Source organism: Dromiciops gliroides, chromosome 5, assembly GCF_019393635.1.
Source record: "Dromiciops gliroides isolate mDroGli1 chromosome 5, mDroGli1.pri, whole genome shotgun sequence".
Lineage (NCBI taxonomy): Eukaryota > Metazoa > Chordata > Mammalia > Microbiotheria > Microbiotheriidae > Dromiciops > Dromiciops gliroides.
The window spans coordinates 195,037,930-195,054,022 of NC_057865.1; the positions used below are offsets into that span (position 1 = coordinate 195,037,930).

Genomic DNA, 16,093 nt, shown 5'->3' on the forward strand with positions numbered 1-16,093 from the left:
CTAGCTCTTCTTTTAAGTTTTCCCTCTGTAGAAGTGGGGCATGAGGATAGGACACAACACTGGAAGAGGCTATAAAATTCCTTTTAGTCCAACCCTTTTATTTTACAGATAAGGAAACTGAGTCACAAAGTAGTGAAGTCACTTGGCTAAGACTGCAAAAGCTGGCACTGAAAGGCTCCAAATATGGTGCTCCTTCCACTCCACCTTCAAATTCTTGTCTCACTGAACCACATGAGATGAAAGGCTCCCACGTATTTTTCTATTTTAATTTGGCCATTCTTACATTTGGCCCTTGCATTTCTATTCCCTTATCCCAGTTAGTATTTTGCAGGGGTATTTGGTACTTATTCACATCAGTATCAACCCCATTTTAACATCATTTTACATTCATAGTTAACCAAGCAACAAGCATTTACATTGAGTACCTACAATGCACCAGGTCCTGTGCTAGATCCTGGGGATACAAAAACAAAAGGATCTTATAATATATTGGGGGAAAGGATACATAAATGGAAACACAACATACACAAGGTAATTTGCTTGTGGAGCCACCAACTACTGAAGGGAAATCAGGAATTAGGAATCTTGTTCATTGGTGGTGGCCAAGCTGAGCTTTCAAGAAATATAATGACTATAAGAGGCAGAGGTGAGGCAGATGCACACCAACTTTGGCGGGCAGGCCAGTGCAGAGGGAGCAGCCAGGAGGCCGGTCTAGCTAGATTGTATATGGAGTGTGTAATATGGCATTCATACAACACATTGCAAAATGCTTTCACGTCTGCTGCCTGTTTTTCATCCTCATGACCACCCACCCTTTAAACCAGAGAGGGCAGATATTAGTAAGTTCATTTAACAGATGAAGAAACTGAGTGATTTACCCAGAATGAGACAGGCCATCAGTGGCAAAGCCAGAACTAAACCCTGATCTCCTGATGCCAAATCCAGAGTTGTTTCCACTATACCACACTGGCTATAAATTTTGCGGGTTCATTTTTTTTAAATCCTAGGTCGGTTTCCCTTTACCACCAAGCAAGTTTCTGGGTGGTCTTTCCTACCACTAGTCAGTATATTTTCAGGAAGTGTAAACCACCCTAAATAACAGCTAAAGCAAAAAAAAAAATCACAAAAACTGATCTGCTGGGGAAAAGCAAAATAAATAGCAAAGTCATTTTTAAAGTTTCTCGGTTTATCTGATATTTGGGATCATCTATATCAGGTCTTCTTAAACTTTTTCCACTCATGACCCCTTTTCACCAGAGAAATTTTTACATGACCCCCAGTATATAGTTATAGAAAATAGGTATAGAAATCAAACATTTACTGCCAAATGTTTTATGACCCCCATATTCAGTTACGTGACCCTGTATGGGGTCTTGACCTAGAGTTTAAGAAGCTTTGATCTATATCACTGCTTCTCTATTATAAGTGGAAAACTGATAGTTGATAACATATTAAAAGGTACCACAGGAATTTTTAGCTTCCCTCAGGGCTCAGTTAGGACACCACCTCCTCAGTGTTCTTTCTATGTCTTTGTGCACCCCAACCCACCCCTACCCCCTTAACAGGATGCGAGCTCTCTAGAAATTTTTGCATTTTGTCTTTTTATCATCAATGCAGAAGTGCTTAAATTGAAAAAAACCCTAAGATTTTAAACCTCCATAGCATAAGAAGTTTATTGTTCTAAGGCCCTTTACCATGCTACTTCAGAATAACACTGAAATACTATATTTCCAGCAAGCAACACCAACAACTAGAAGAATCAAGAAAGGTCTCCGGTAAGAAGTGGCATTTGAGGTGAGCCTTGAAACGAGCTATGACAATAATAATAAGCTCTGGATGCCAAGACACAGGTGAAGAGGAAGAATGTTCCAGCCATGGAGGGCAAGTCTATTCATAGGCACTGAGGTGGCCAGGGAATTTCACTCATGGGGAATTGCAATTAGGCTGTACAATGTAGAGGGTGCAAATAATAATGATATCACGAAGATTTTAAATGTTAGAATCAAGGCAAGTCATCGAGTGTCTCCTATGTTCCAGAAACTGTGCTAAGGGCTGGGGACACAAAGAAAGGGGAGGAAATAGTTTCTGCTCCGAAGGAACTCACAGTCTAACCAAGGGAGGCATATCACAAACAACTATGTTCAAAGACATTCTAAGTGGCGAAGTGGATACAGCAGTGGCCCTGAAGTTGGGAGTATCTGAGTTCAAATCTTATGTCAGACACTTATTAGCTGTGTGACTCTGGGCAAATAACTTAACCCCAATTGCCTTAAAACATCCAGGGCCATCTTTAGTCGTCCTCATTTATATCTTGCCACTGGACCCAGATGGCTCTGGAGGACAGAGTGAGGTTGGTGACCTTGTACAACCCTCCCTCATTTAAATCCAATTGACTGCAAGTCATGACATCACCCCTGATGTCATGATCCTCTTTGAGATCGAAGGACAAACAAGAACACAAGGGAACAATAGGGATAATCTTTTAGGGAAGGCACTTAGATTAAGGAGAACTGGAAAAGTCTTTTTATAGAAGATGGGAGTTGAATCGGGACCTGAAGAAGCCAAGGAAGTCAGGAGGCAGAAATGAGACAGGAGAATGTAGGAAAGGTGGTCAGCCAATGAAAATCTCGGGGAGCTGGAGATGGAGTCATATATGAGGAATAGTACGGAGGCCAGTGCCACTGGATAAAAGAATGCATGGAGGGGAGAAGGGTATAAGAAGAAAAGAAAGGTAGGAAGGATCCAGGTTATGAAGGGCTTTAAAAAGCAAAGGATTGTATATTTGATCCTCAAGGTAATAGGGAGCCACTAGAGGTGACTGAACTGGGGAGAGGGGTATGTGACATGATCTGAGGAAATTTTATTTTATTCTAGAGGGAATAAAGAACAATTGAAGGTTCTTGAATAAAAATCATTTTTAAATTAACTTTTAAAAATAGAAGAAAGAAAACTTCTATTAAAAAAAAAACTTCTAACACACAATACACAAACCTCTTCTAATATTCAACTAGCCAGAAGTTATTTACTTTAATACTTCAAGGACCATAATTCGATGGCCATCTCCCTCTATACCATAAAAGACAATGTGTGTGAACTCTTGTGACTGAAAAAAAAAAAAAAAGGTATCACCTTGGGGCCAGCTAGTGAATAATAAGCTTCTCTGGATTAAGCTAAACTGGTCCTTGGACAACAGACATAACACTGGGGTTATAAGGCCTGTGCTCTCCAGTTTACTGAGCTCCATTAGAGCGTCAGACTTTCAGAAGCCAGGGTCACATCCACAACACATTCCTATCTTTAAAAAGTCACAGCCAGCTTTCAAACCACAGGATGCTGACATCTGATACAGACGGTCTAATTTGGCAGCAGAGGTTACCAAAACCTCTGCAGGAGGCCAATGTGGTAAGAAAAAAAAGTCCCGTCATTTAAAAGATGCCTTGAGTTCAGTAACCAAGGACTTTATGGTCTTCTGTTTTTTCTTTATTTCTGAAAGGCAAAAAAAAGAGGGGGTCCCTACAAAAGAAATCTCCTATAGTAAAGTTTCAATCATCCTAGCTAATGGAAGAGAACGATACAATTAGATTTAGAGTCTCAAGAGACCTTAAAGGTCTTCTAGTCTAACTCCTCAATTTACAGATGAGGAAACAGAGGCATGGAGAGGTTAAATGATTTGCCCAGACTCATAGAGGCAATGAGTGGCAATCAGCGGGGATTCCAAGTCATGTCATCAGAAAGGAGTGAGCTAATCTGTAGGATTTATGATTTACACAGACCCACCCACAGGTCCTTAAACAAAAAGAACTATAAATGGAGTCTATGGGCACAATTTCATTCGACCATTCAACATTTATTACATGCTACTGTTTACAGAGCACTCTGTGTGCATGACGGGAAAGATATAAAACTTAGATAAGTTAAGCTCCCTGCCTTCAGAAAGTTTACAACTGAGTAGTTGGGTATTACATATAGTAAGACAACTATAAAACAATAAAAAAATAACACATCAGTATATCAGAGAGGAATTGCTGTGAGTCTTAAAGGGAAAGGTCATGCTTAGTAACATCTGTTGTTTAGTCATTCAGTCATATCCTACTCTTCATGACCCCATGGACCATTGCACACCAGGCCTTTCTATCTTCCACTATCTCTCAAAGTCTGTCCAAGTTCATGTTCATTGTTTCTATGATGCGATATAGCCACGTCATCCTCTACTGTCTCTTTTCTCCTTTTGCTTTCAATCTTTCCCAGCATCAGGGTCTTTTCCAACAAGTCGAGTCTTCTCATTATATGGCCAAAGTCCTTAAGGCTCAGCTTCTGTACCTGACCTTCCAGTGAGCAGCATAAATTAATTTTTTAGGTATTGATTGATTTGATCTCCTTGCTGCTCAAGGGACTCTCCAAAGTCTTTTCCAGAACCAGAATTCAAAAGCATAGATTCTGTGGTGTTCAGCTTTCCTTATAAAGATCTGCTCTTTTTTTGCAAGAGACTGAACCCATGTATGCTCTAACCAATGGAGCAAATAAGCCAATAGTGCAGATCAACCAAGACAGTGGTTAACCTACTGAGGGAGGAAGCAATGGAGAAGCAATATTGAGAAAGGAGGAAAGCCAGGTGGATGAATCATAAAACCAAAGATCTAGAGCTCATACTCAGAGGCCATCTAATCCAAATGCCTCATTTTACGCTGAGAATACTAAGAACCACAGAAGTTAAATGAATTGCCCAAGATCACAAAGGTAATCCTCATCAGAGGCTCAACTACATTCTCCACCTAATCAGTGTGGATCATTAAATACCTTGGCATTTAGAATAAAATGCAACACTGTGGCAAAAATGTCTACTCCAAGGTGTTAGATGAATAAAATGCCAAAGTCTCCAAGCCAAAGAACACAGGTTTACTGAGAGAAGGATCCTGTGTCTCAATAAAGCCAGTCTCAGGTCTGGGACCCAAAGACCCTGAACTTAGGATTCCCAGAAATTTATACCCTAGGTGACATGTTAAAATGCAATGAGTACAGATATTGAAGGGAAGAAACCAACAGAAGAACCAACAGGCTAATAACAGCACAGTCACTTCCCACTCTATATACTCTATCTAAAATAGCCATGTTACTAAGTAACAAGGCCCAATGTATAGGAAGCCATCCAGATGGGTGAGGAAGCCATCCAGAAGTGTGCATCTTTGCCATCCAGGGCAATGCCTCTCTTACCCATAACTACATGGTTTTCTACACTCAAGGATTTCTACCATATTGTGACTTTCCAACTTCTCAGTAGCTCTGATTGGTCCCTTTCAGTTCAGAAGTTACTGTTTTAGGTATCTGACCTTTAAGCTGATTGGTAGCTATACCCAAATGCAACTGGAAATCAGATAGATGTAATCTAACCTGCAACTGCAGGATAGAGGTAAATTGCAGAGAAGACAAGTTGACAATAAAGCATTTGCATTTGTTCTTACCGGTAGTCTATTACTTAGTTCATTATCATTTGCTTAAGCTACTAAAGAAAATACCTAAATGCTTTAAATCATGCTAAAGTCTATTAACTGATTAGCACTACTGTCAAATCACTTATATTGGTAAGACATGAGGAAAATTTCAATCAAACACTCACTCCCTGCTGTGTTCTGCACAACCTTGCTGCTCTTAATTCAATCCTAGATCACAGGAGCTCTCTGGATCATCACACAGCTGACTCAAACCGGGCTTGTCATTTGCTAAGCTTTCCCAAGTCTTTTTCAAATGAACACCTCTTTAGCACCATCTCCTCCTTATCCTTCTGAAGCTGATTTTTGTAACCAGATTTTACATTCAGCCCTATCGAGTATCATCTTATTCAATTCATCCCAGTGTTCTAGCCTGTGAAGAGCCATTAGTATCCGGATTCTGGCATCCACGGAGGCAGCTCTGTGCTGTCTGAAGATCTGACAAGCTTGCCATTTATACCTTTATCCCATTCACTGATAAAAATGTTGAAGAGTACAGGACCAAGGACAGACCCTGCGCACACTCCACTGGAGACTTCCTTTCCAATGAACGGGGCACCAGTAATGACACTCAATCAGTTCTTACTGCCTTCTATTACAGCTATGGAAAGTAAGAACTGATCAGAAGGGTTATCAGGACCCTCTGATTCTTCCTCATGAAGGGCAGGTTTATCTTGGAGAAAAAAGGAATTGGGGGGAAGAGATTGGAGGAGGGTGGGGACATGATACCTGATTTCAAGTATGTGAAATGCTGTCATATGAAAGAAGATAATAGGGTCATGGATCTAGACTTGGAAGGAACCTAAAAAGGCATCTAGTCTGACCCCCACATTGTACAAATAAAGAAACTGAAGACCAATGAGGTTAAAAGGGAGCACAGGCTCTATTCTCAAAGTTCTGAGTTCAAATCTTGGTTCAGACACTTACTAGCTGTGTGACCCTGGACAAGTTACTCAACTTCTATCTGCTGCAGTTTCCTCATCTGATTCATAATCGCACCTAACTCCCAGCATTGTTGTGAGGAACAAATGAGATAATATTATAAAGCAATTTTCAAACCTTAAAACACTATATAAATACTAGCTATTATTGTTGTTGTTAGTATTATAAGTAACTTGTCCAGAATTACAGAATGTCACAGGATTCCAGAGTAGGTACCAGGGTTCAGATTACTCTTCTTTCCCCCATATTATGCTGGTCTGTGTGGACCCAGAAGGCATAGCTGGAAGCATTGAATAAAGGTTACAAAGAACTAAATTTCAACCTGATTTAAGGTTGAACCTCCTGACATTCAGACCTTTATGAAAGTGGAATGTGCTGGTTCAAGGGGAAAGTGAGTTCCCTTCTACCAGAGGTATTCAAATGCCAGTGAGTTGTATGTCGCTGATGTTGTAGAGGTAATTCTCAATCAGATACAAATTGGATAAAGTGGCCTCTGAGAGTCATTCTAGCCTTGAAATTCTGTGGCTCTCCCAGGAAAAATATGAGGTCCCAGAATTATACCTTCAGAAATAGAAGGGACCTTGGGGGTCACCCATTCCAACCCCCTCATTTCAACAAGAAGACTAAATGCCTTGCTCAGCGAGTCTCTAAGGTGGACCTGAACCAGGTCATCCAGACTCCAAGGCCACATGCTGTCCTCTACCCCTTGATTCCTCTCCAGAAACACAAAAGGAAAGAAAAGCCCTTACCTTTCAAAAGGGGCTGGAAGGTTGGAATCTCTTGTAATTTGATGACGTCCGGATCACTGCTGATACTCCGCGAAGCCTGGGTTCCCTGGGCTACTACAACGATGTCATCCATCTTGGCTTTCTGCTTGGTGGGAGGAGTCACTAGAAAAACAAAGATAAATTGCTAAGATGTTGCAGACAAGCCACTTCTGCGGCACCAAAGACAGAGTCACAGATTCACCGACTTGTCGAGGTGGGAAGGATCCCGAGACACTTGGGGTTCACCAGAAAAGAACATTGGTCTTAAAATGAGAAGGCTTGAGGCTGGGTCCTAGTTTTAACACCTTACCTTCTTGGGTGAAGGACATCAGGTTGCTTAACTTTTCTGAGCCTTTTTGTAAAAAATTTACACAATTTACTGTCTCATCATGTTGTTACCAGGACAGTATATTGAGGCCCAGAGGGACTAAGTGATCTATCAGCTCAGGGCCACAAAGGTAGTTAGCAGTAGGACTCGCATCCAGGTCTCCTGACTCCCAGGCCAAGGCTCTTTCCTCTACATCACACTAATCACTACCACCCTCGATTTAGTCATAATGAAAACAATTTTATTTTTCACTGCTCAAAGCGCCATATTCTGTATTTTTAATTTTCACTTTCTCATAGCATCCCTCCAACACAAGGAGGGATTGTTCCTCTCATTTTGCTACTGAGGAAATGATTATGGTTTGTCCAAAGTCATTTGAGCTCTAGAAGGCCGGGGATAGGAAAAGACTCTTAGTCTTCACATCCTTTATTCAATAGGGCAATTTTGGAACACCGTATAACTGACAGATAAGGGATAAGTAATCACATCACATTCAAGCACCTCTTACAACAAAACATCTATATGTTTGTGATACATGCATTAAGCACATGTATTACTGCTGCTCATACTGTGAGATTCAGTCAAATCAACTGCTCCTGACATACAACCAATTTGATTATAAGCTCCCTGAGAGCAGAAGTTGTTTCACTCTTCTCTTTGTAACTCCAACATGGGATATGGCACATAGTAGTCGTTCAAGAGAGCTTGTTGATGGATTCAAAGCTCAGCTCTAATGCTACCTACAACATAAGGCCTTTGCTCATCCCCTTCACTGTCAGTGCCTCCCAGCAAAAAACATGTTGAAAGAGGGAGAGATACACATACACACAAATACATATGCACACATGTATATATACATATACGTGTGTGTATGTGTGTATATACATATGTCTCCTCCAAGAAAATGTAAGCTCCTTGAGGGCAGATGCTGTTTCATTTCAGTCTTTGTATGGGCAAGTCGCTTAACTTCTCCAGGTTCCAGGCAATTTGCCAAGACCATAAGCTACAGAGAAGTTTCCAACTGGCATTGGGAAAAGGAGCTTCCTCAACCAGGAGATCCTTTAATCAGTGAAGTCACTGGTCGGTCCCTTTCCTTATCCTGTCACTTGCATAGTGCCTGGCACATAGTGAACATTTAATAAACATTGATTAAACATCTCAGAAATAGTACACAAGGGGAAAAGCCACATCAAATAACATAGGAAAACTTAAATATAAATTCAAAAACAAAACAAAACAAAACAAAAAATCAACTACCAACCAACTGAATCCACAGATCACCACCGGGGAAAAAGGAAACCTATCCTTATAATGGTCAAGTTATACAGTAACAAGAAATTTCACCAGCAGTGAGTAAAAATGCCTTCAAGTATGAAGGAAAGGCAATGTGACTGATACAGTGTACTCCTCAGTCATGAGAATTTTGAAGAAGAAATGGAAAAAGGAAAGACAGTTAAGCTAGAATCCAAAGTCCTATAAAATAGAACCTGATCACCATCAACAACAAAAAATCCTTCAACAAAAGAGGCAACTGAGGCATAAGGAATAAAGGTGAAGAGGAAGGTGAGGAGTGGGAAGGGAAAGAGGGACAGAAAAAGAAAAGTAAAAGAGACTTGTGAGAGGTAGAGAAGGGAGACTGAAACAAGTAAGAGGAAAACCAAGAGAGAGCAGAATCACAACCCAGAGAAGGTAATCAACCTTGTCAAATGCTACAGAGTGGTAGAAACAGATGAAAACTGTGAAAAGGTCATGAGATTGTAATTTTGGAGAGAATAGTTTCAGTTGAATGATGAGGTCAGAAACCAGACTGCAAGGGGTTAAAAAGTGTTAGAAGGAGAGAAAGTAGAAGCTACACGTGTGAATAGGACGGTAAGGGGTGACATAGGATGATAGGGGATGAGGAGGGTGTGGTGAGGGTTTTTTCTGGTTTGGAAGACATATGCATGTTTGTAGGAAGTAGCCAAGAATCAGCAGACACGAAGAGATTGAAGATTAGGGTTTGGAGGTAAGGATATTAGCTGGGGCAATCTGCTGGAGAGGATAAGAAAGGTTGAACTCAAAAGTACATGTAAGGGCATGGGTCTTGGTGAGGAAAAGAATCATCTCTTTTTCAGAGAATGGAGTAAAGGAAAATTTGAGGAACTCTGAGATGTTAAGAAGGGGGAAGTGAGTGCTCATGGTGAGCTGTCTTTTTTTTTCCTCTCAGTAAAGTATGAGGAAAGGTCCTTGGCTGAGAAGGTAGGGGAGAGAACAAAGAGAAAGTCTCAAATAGCCTCTCTGAAGAATGGAATAAAGAATCAATTTATGGATTGATATTTGGGTTCCATTGCTTTTTGGAATATATATTATTCTATCCCTTCCGTGGTTACTGGTGGATGTAAAAGTCTTATGTTATTTGAATTTCCTTCCCTCTATATATGGTCTTTCTATATATGGACTTTGAGGTTAGGTAACAGGAGAAAGAGAAAGAGGGGAAAAGAGAAATGAACAATTTAAGTAAATTCCAAGAAGCTTGGTTAGGGTAAGAATGGTATAAGATGGAAGGAAGAACCAGTGGGAATAGATCAGCACCAAAGCAAAATAACCACAAGGGACAAAGGAATGATTTAAAAGAGAAAGGTGAGGAGGTCGGATCAGTTGTGACTAATAAGATGGAGGAATAATCATCTTCTCTAATCCCCACTAACTCAGAAAACAAACAAAAACTGAGAAGAATCATGGGCCAGAGGTGGAATAATTATGGCTCTTTCCACAGAACAAAAAAGGAAAAAGCCCAACCAAGTCAGAAAGACCTGAATTCAAATACAGCCTCAGACTCTCACTACTTATGGTGAATTCACTTATCCTGTCTGCCTCAGTTTCCTCAACTATAAAATGGGGATAATAACAACATCTATCTCCCAGGGTTGTTGTGAGGATCAAATAAGAAAATATTTGTAAAGGGCTTGCACGGTGCCTGGCACATAGTAGGCAATGAATACATAATTGCTATTTATTTTAACAGTGGATTATGCTAATCCTTAACTAATTCACTCAGCACCCCTCCTCTACCAGCCTCCATGATCCAACAGGGTGTACCCACTGAATTTTACCTGTGGACTCCCCCCAGGAATTTCCCTCTGGCTTCAGTCTCTGCTAACACATGCTACTCTGCCCTTCCTCCACCATTCTGATACAACAGGCAGTGGACCTCAACTCTTGCAGAAGAAAGAAAAGTCTGGAGGCAGGGAGGAAAGAACTACATTTCCTCTCTGAATGAGGAAGCTCCCTACTTTAGAGAACCCCAAAGCTGTCAGAAACTCTTCCCAGAACACCTACTCTAATCTCCCTCAAGTGGGGAGGAAGTAGACATAGCTTTGATCAATCCAGAGAGTTTAAAAATAGAGGGAACTGGGGCAAGGGACCAACATATGTGGCTGCACCAATCCTGAAGGAAAAGTAACTGAATCTATCTGGGGTCAGCCCTGTCCCCCCAGAAAATATTTGGGTCAGAGATTGAAGCATCATAGGAAAAGGGTTAAACAGTTTGGAGGTCCAGCCTTGGAGGAAAAGGTGCTAAAGCCAACATCAAAGAGAGAAGAGTCAGAAAGTGAGAGACAAGGATATATAACAAGAGCAAAACCACCAAAGAGATCACAAAGAAGAAAATTCAGTTAATAAAACCTAGAACACAAGCAGATAAATCAACAGGGAAAATGATAAAATTTTAAGGCAAGTACCAAAACATAGAAAGAGTGCAAATGTCTCTGAATAAATATTATAAGACAAAAGAAACTGAACCAACACTGGATGAAACATGGAACTTTGTAGCTTCCCAAAAGAGCATAGAACCACAGCACAATATTCCCAAATGATTCAAGAGAAAAATCAGAATCTTGAGAGAGTTTAGAAAGGAATAAAATGATGGCCTGAAGAGCAGAAGTAATTAGTAAGTTTAAAAAAAACACACCTTGAATCCACAGTAATAAATCTCACTGAAGAAGTCAAAGGGAGAATAACAGATTTGAAATACAAATATACTTAAGTGAAGAACAATTAAAACTCATATGCTTCAAATTCCAAGCCATACAGTGTTTAAAATGACCAATTCTGGGGCAGTTAGAAGGCACAGTGGATAGAACACCAGCCCTGGAGTCAGGAGGACCTGAGTTCAAATCCAGCCTCAGGCACTTAACACTTACTAGCTGTGTGACCCTGGGCAAGTCACTTAACCCCAACTGATTCACAGAAAGAAAGAAAGAAAGAAAGAAAGAAAGAAAGAAAGAAAGAAAGAAAGAAAGAAAGAAAGAAAGAAAGAAAGAAAGAAAGAAAGAAAGAAAGAAAGGAAGGAAGGAAGGAAGGAAGGAAGGAAGGAAGGAAGGAAGAAAGAAAGGAAGGAAGGAAGGAAGGAAGGAAGGAAGGAAGGAAGGAAGGAAGGAAGGAAGGAAGGAAGAAAATGACCAATTCTAATGACAAATTCTGCAAGTGACTAAGATAAAGACCATATATAGAGGGAAGGAAATTTAAATAACCTAAGACTTTTACATCTTCCAGTAACCAGGGAAGGGATAGAATAATATATATTCCAAAAAGCAATGGAACCCAAAGTGACAAGCTCTATGAATCTGTGTCTAATAAAAAAAAAAGGTGGACATTCAGTATGAGAGGAATTTGATGAATTCTTGAAGGGGGGGGGGGGAAGGAAGACATTTTCAGCTTATTTGACTTGCAAATACTCCAAATAATAGAAACACAAGAATGGTAAAGAAACACAACTCTCAAAGGAAAGCACAAATAACAATAAAATATTCCATCTCTACAGTCTACTAAAAGAAAAAACTTGAAAGACAATGGGGTTAAAAAGAACAACAGAGGAATGATTTAGAGATTCCTTTCTAATGGTACACAAAGGGATAAAAATGGGGGTAAATGGGACAGCTAGGTGGCACAGTGGATAGAGCACCAGCCTTGGAGTCAGGAGGACCTGAGTTCAAATCTGACCTCAGACACTTAACACTTACTGGCTGTGTGACCCTAGGCAAGTCACTTAACCCCAACTGCCTCACCAAAAAAAAAAAGGGCATCTAGGTGGCGCAGTGGATAAAGCACTGGCCCTGGATTCAGGAGTACCTGAGTTCAAATCTAGCCTCAGACACTTGACACTTATTAGCTGTGTGATCCTGGGCAAGTCACTTAACCCCCACTGCCCCGCAAAAAAAAAAAAATGGGGATAAAATGGAAAATAAGATGGAAAGTGATGGTGGAGAAGCACCATGGACTAAACCCCACAATCCCCACTACAATCCAATGAATGTATTGTGTGGGATTAAACTCCAGAATGGGAAGGTGCATAAGAGGAGAGGAAAGGTGAAGCCTAGAAGGGAAAGTGTGATATATCGTGATCAATGTCATCCCCTATACAAGGCCTTCAACGATCTCCCCAGTTTTTAGTGCTTCCCTATCCCGAAATTACTTTGCATTTATTGCGTCTATATTTTGTATTTAAGACATGTCCTAGTCGATAGAGATGGCCTCAAAGCCAGAAAGATATGTTTAAGTCCCATCTCTGACACAGCCTGTCTGTGTGACCCTTGTTACTTAATCTCAATGACCCTCAATTTTAAAATGGTATACTATTGCGCTACTTACTTCACAGAGCTATTATGAGCAAAGTATTTTGGAACAGTAAAACACTGAGCCCTGTCATGCAGAAGAGCAATGTCAAACTCAAATAGAAATGGGGGCCACTAAACCTTTCATTAGGATCCCTGCAGGTTGTATATTGACTTAGTTTTTAAATATGTTTTAGTGTATTTTTGCTTGTTTTGTTAAATATTTCCCACTTACATTTTAATCTGGTTCTGGCCTGGATATGAGTTGCCTGTTTGACACCTCTGTGGACAGACAGACAGTCTTCCTGAGAAAATGCCTCTGGTTCAGGTCACACTTCTGGTAAATACTGACTTGTTCCCTCAGTGAGTTCCCTTCTCAGAAACCCAGTTAATTCTCTCTCTAAAACTTATAATCTAAGTTACCCAATTACATTCCTATAGAGTGTTTCCTCACTGCACCAGTGAAAAGTTCAGACTCCCCCAAAAAAGCCCTCAATCAATGTAAATCATTGTTATTACTACAGGCACCTGGGAAAATTTGGTTGTTAGGGACATTTCTGTGCCCTTGAAAGGGGAGAGGTTGACATTCGCCAAATCCCTGGAACCTCTATTGCTCTTTCTGAACTGGTGGGATGTTTTTAGTGATCTTATCTACAAATTCATGGGATCTCAGAATAGGAAGGGTCTTCAAAGGCCACATTGTCTAACCAATACTTGCACAGTTATTTCCTCTGAAACACCCATACCAGGGTGTCTTAACCTGGTTCTAGGGAGATTTCACAAGATCCCTTAACTTGGATGGAATAAAAAAATACATCTTTATTTTCACTAATATTTTTTTTTCTGGTGAGGGAATTGGGGTTAAGTGACTTGCCCAGGGTCACACAGCTAGTAAGTGTTAAGTGTCAGAGGCCAGATTTGAACTCAGGTACTCCTGAATCCAGGGCTGGTGCTTTACCCACTGCGCCACCTAGCTGCCCCATAAATGTTGCTTTTTTTTTTTTTTTGGCAGGGCAATGAGAATTAAGTGACTTGCCCAGGGTCACACAGCTAGATAAGTGTCAAGTGTCTGAGGAAAAATTTGAACTCAGGTACTCCTGAATCCAGGGCCAGTGCTTTATCCACTGCACCAACTAGCTGCCCCTATTGTCACTAATCTCTAACTGAAATTTACCATTTCCTTCGATTACGAATTTAAGGGGAAAATATATGACTCTGAGAAGGGATCTAGAGGCTTCACCGGACTGCCAAAGGGGTCCATGATACAAAAATAAGTTAAGAACCTCCGATCTGATCTTCCTGGTCGGCCATGAAAACCCGTAGTATCAAGGCTAGAAATTCATCTGGTCACGTAAAAGAAATCAAGAAATTAAGCGCGCGCGCGCGCGCGCGCGCGCGCACACACACACACACACACACACACACACACACACACACACTTTAGTTATTAACCATAGCATCGAGAATCTGTTGCGTGGTGGGGAAAGCACAGGATCTGAAGTCAAAGGCCCTGAGTTCAAATCCCAGCTCTGCCACTTTCTTCCCGAGAAAGCAAATCACTAGCCCTCATTCTGCACAAGCTCCTTTCGTGAAAAAAAGGTTGGGCCGGATCATCCTCTTATGATATATTCACCCTCCTGAGGCACTCGATTCCACCGAACAAGTAAGTGTCTGGGGCAAAGCTGGTTTTCTAAGCCCCTGACACCTCCCTAGGGCTGATGGATCGATGCGCTACAGGGTTACCTAGCAACCCCTCCCGCCTCCACCCCGGGAGACTGGGAGGGGGAGGTGACGGCGGTGACAAGCGCGAAGACACCGACCTGAGGCGCTCAGGTCGTGGGGTCTGCTCTCGGCTTCGGCGCTCTGTTCATTCCCCATGGTGGCTTCAGAGGCTGGGAGGACAGATACGGGCACGTGCGGGGGCGGCGGGGCCCGAGCTCCCCGGGGCCGAGCGGGGAGCCGGGCCCGCCCTCAGACGAGGCGGGGGCGGCGGGAGAAAAGGACTCCCAGTTTCCAAAGGCGAGGTACAAGCCGGAGCCGCCGGTCACCCCCAGGTTAAGACAGACGATTCAGCGCGTCCCGCCCCCCGCCTCCCCCCAACCCTCAGTAAGGTGCGGCGGCCAATGGAGGAGCGGAGGCGGGCACGGGAACACCCACCCCCCCAAGACTGCCCAGGAAGGGGCATGCGCCCGATTTCGCTAGATCGCTCGATCGCTCCTTCCGGGTTGAGAGGCGGCAGCACCGGCTTCAGGACCGGGTCAGTTCCGGCGGCTTAAGGAGGAGCTGCGGCAGACCAGAGGAGGCTGAGAAGTAAAAGGGACGCAGAGATCAGGGCCCCCTTAAAAGACCGGCACCGCCTCTAAGGATCCGGGCTCCCTTAAAGGGCCAGTGCCTCTTTAGAAGGCTACGGCCACCTTCAACAACAAGAGCCACTTTAAAGGCCCAGAGCCGCCTCCGAGATCCTGGGCCATCTTAAAGGACCCACACCAGAGAGTACCTCTGGAGCAAGCTGGAGGATTTCGCTCAGAGCAGAAGCAAGAAAGCGTTTGAGGTTGGGGAAAAGAGCTCAAAGAACTCTTGTGAAAAGCTGGCTGGGCAGAAAGTGTAGGGAAGTGGAACATAGAGGAGCTAGGTTTCCGAGAGAAGAAATCACAGAACCTCGACTGGTTCTCAGGAACCACGTTGTGCAGCTCTTCTATGGGCAACATCCCCTACTGGGGTGGTCCAGCCTTTGCACCAGAGTCTCTAGTGAGAGAGACTCCCTAGGTCTTGAGGCAGCCCATTCCCTTCTTGCCTCGATTTGCCTCTTTACACCTTGACATCTTGCTCCCATTTCTATCCTCTGAGGCCAACCAAGCAGAAGCATCATTCCATCCTTTCAAGAAGACATCAGGGGGGCGGCTAGGTGGCGCAGTGGATAAAGCACCGGCCCTGGATTCAGGAGTACCTGAGTTCAAATGCGGCCTCAGACACTTGACA

General features: G+C 42.3%; 1 protein-coding gene across 1 annotated transcript in view; it reads right to left on the bottom strand.

The window, feature by feature from the left end:
* The window catches only part of BORCS5 (BLOC-1 related complex subunit 5), a 79,164-nt gene extending 63,318 nt beyond the window's left edge, over window positions 1–15,846 (bottom strand). The window contains exons 1-2 of the mRNA XM_043969346.1: window positions 14,935–15,846; window positions 7,178–7,318 (exon numbers count right to left, since the gene is read on the bottom strand). Of these exons, the coding sequence (XP_043825281.1) occupies window positions 7,178–7,318; window positions 14,935–14,992 (199 nt within the window). The 5' untranslated portion in view covers window positions 14,993–15,846. The remainder of the gene's footprint in view (window positions 1–7,177; window positions 7,319–14,934) is intronic.
* Between the last annotated feature and the right edge of the window lie 247 nt (window positions 15,847–16,093).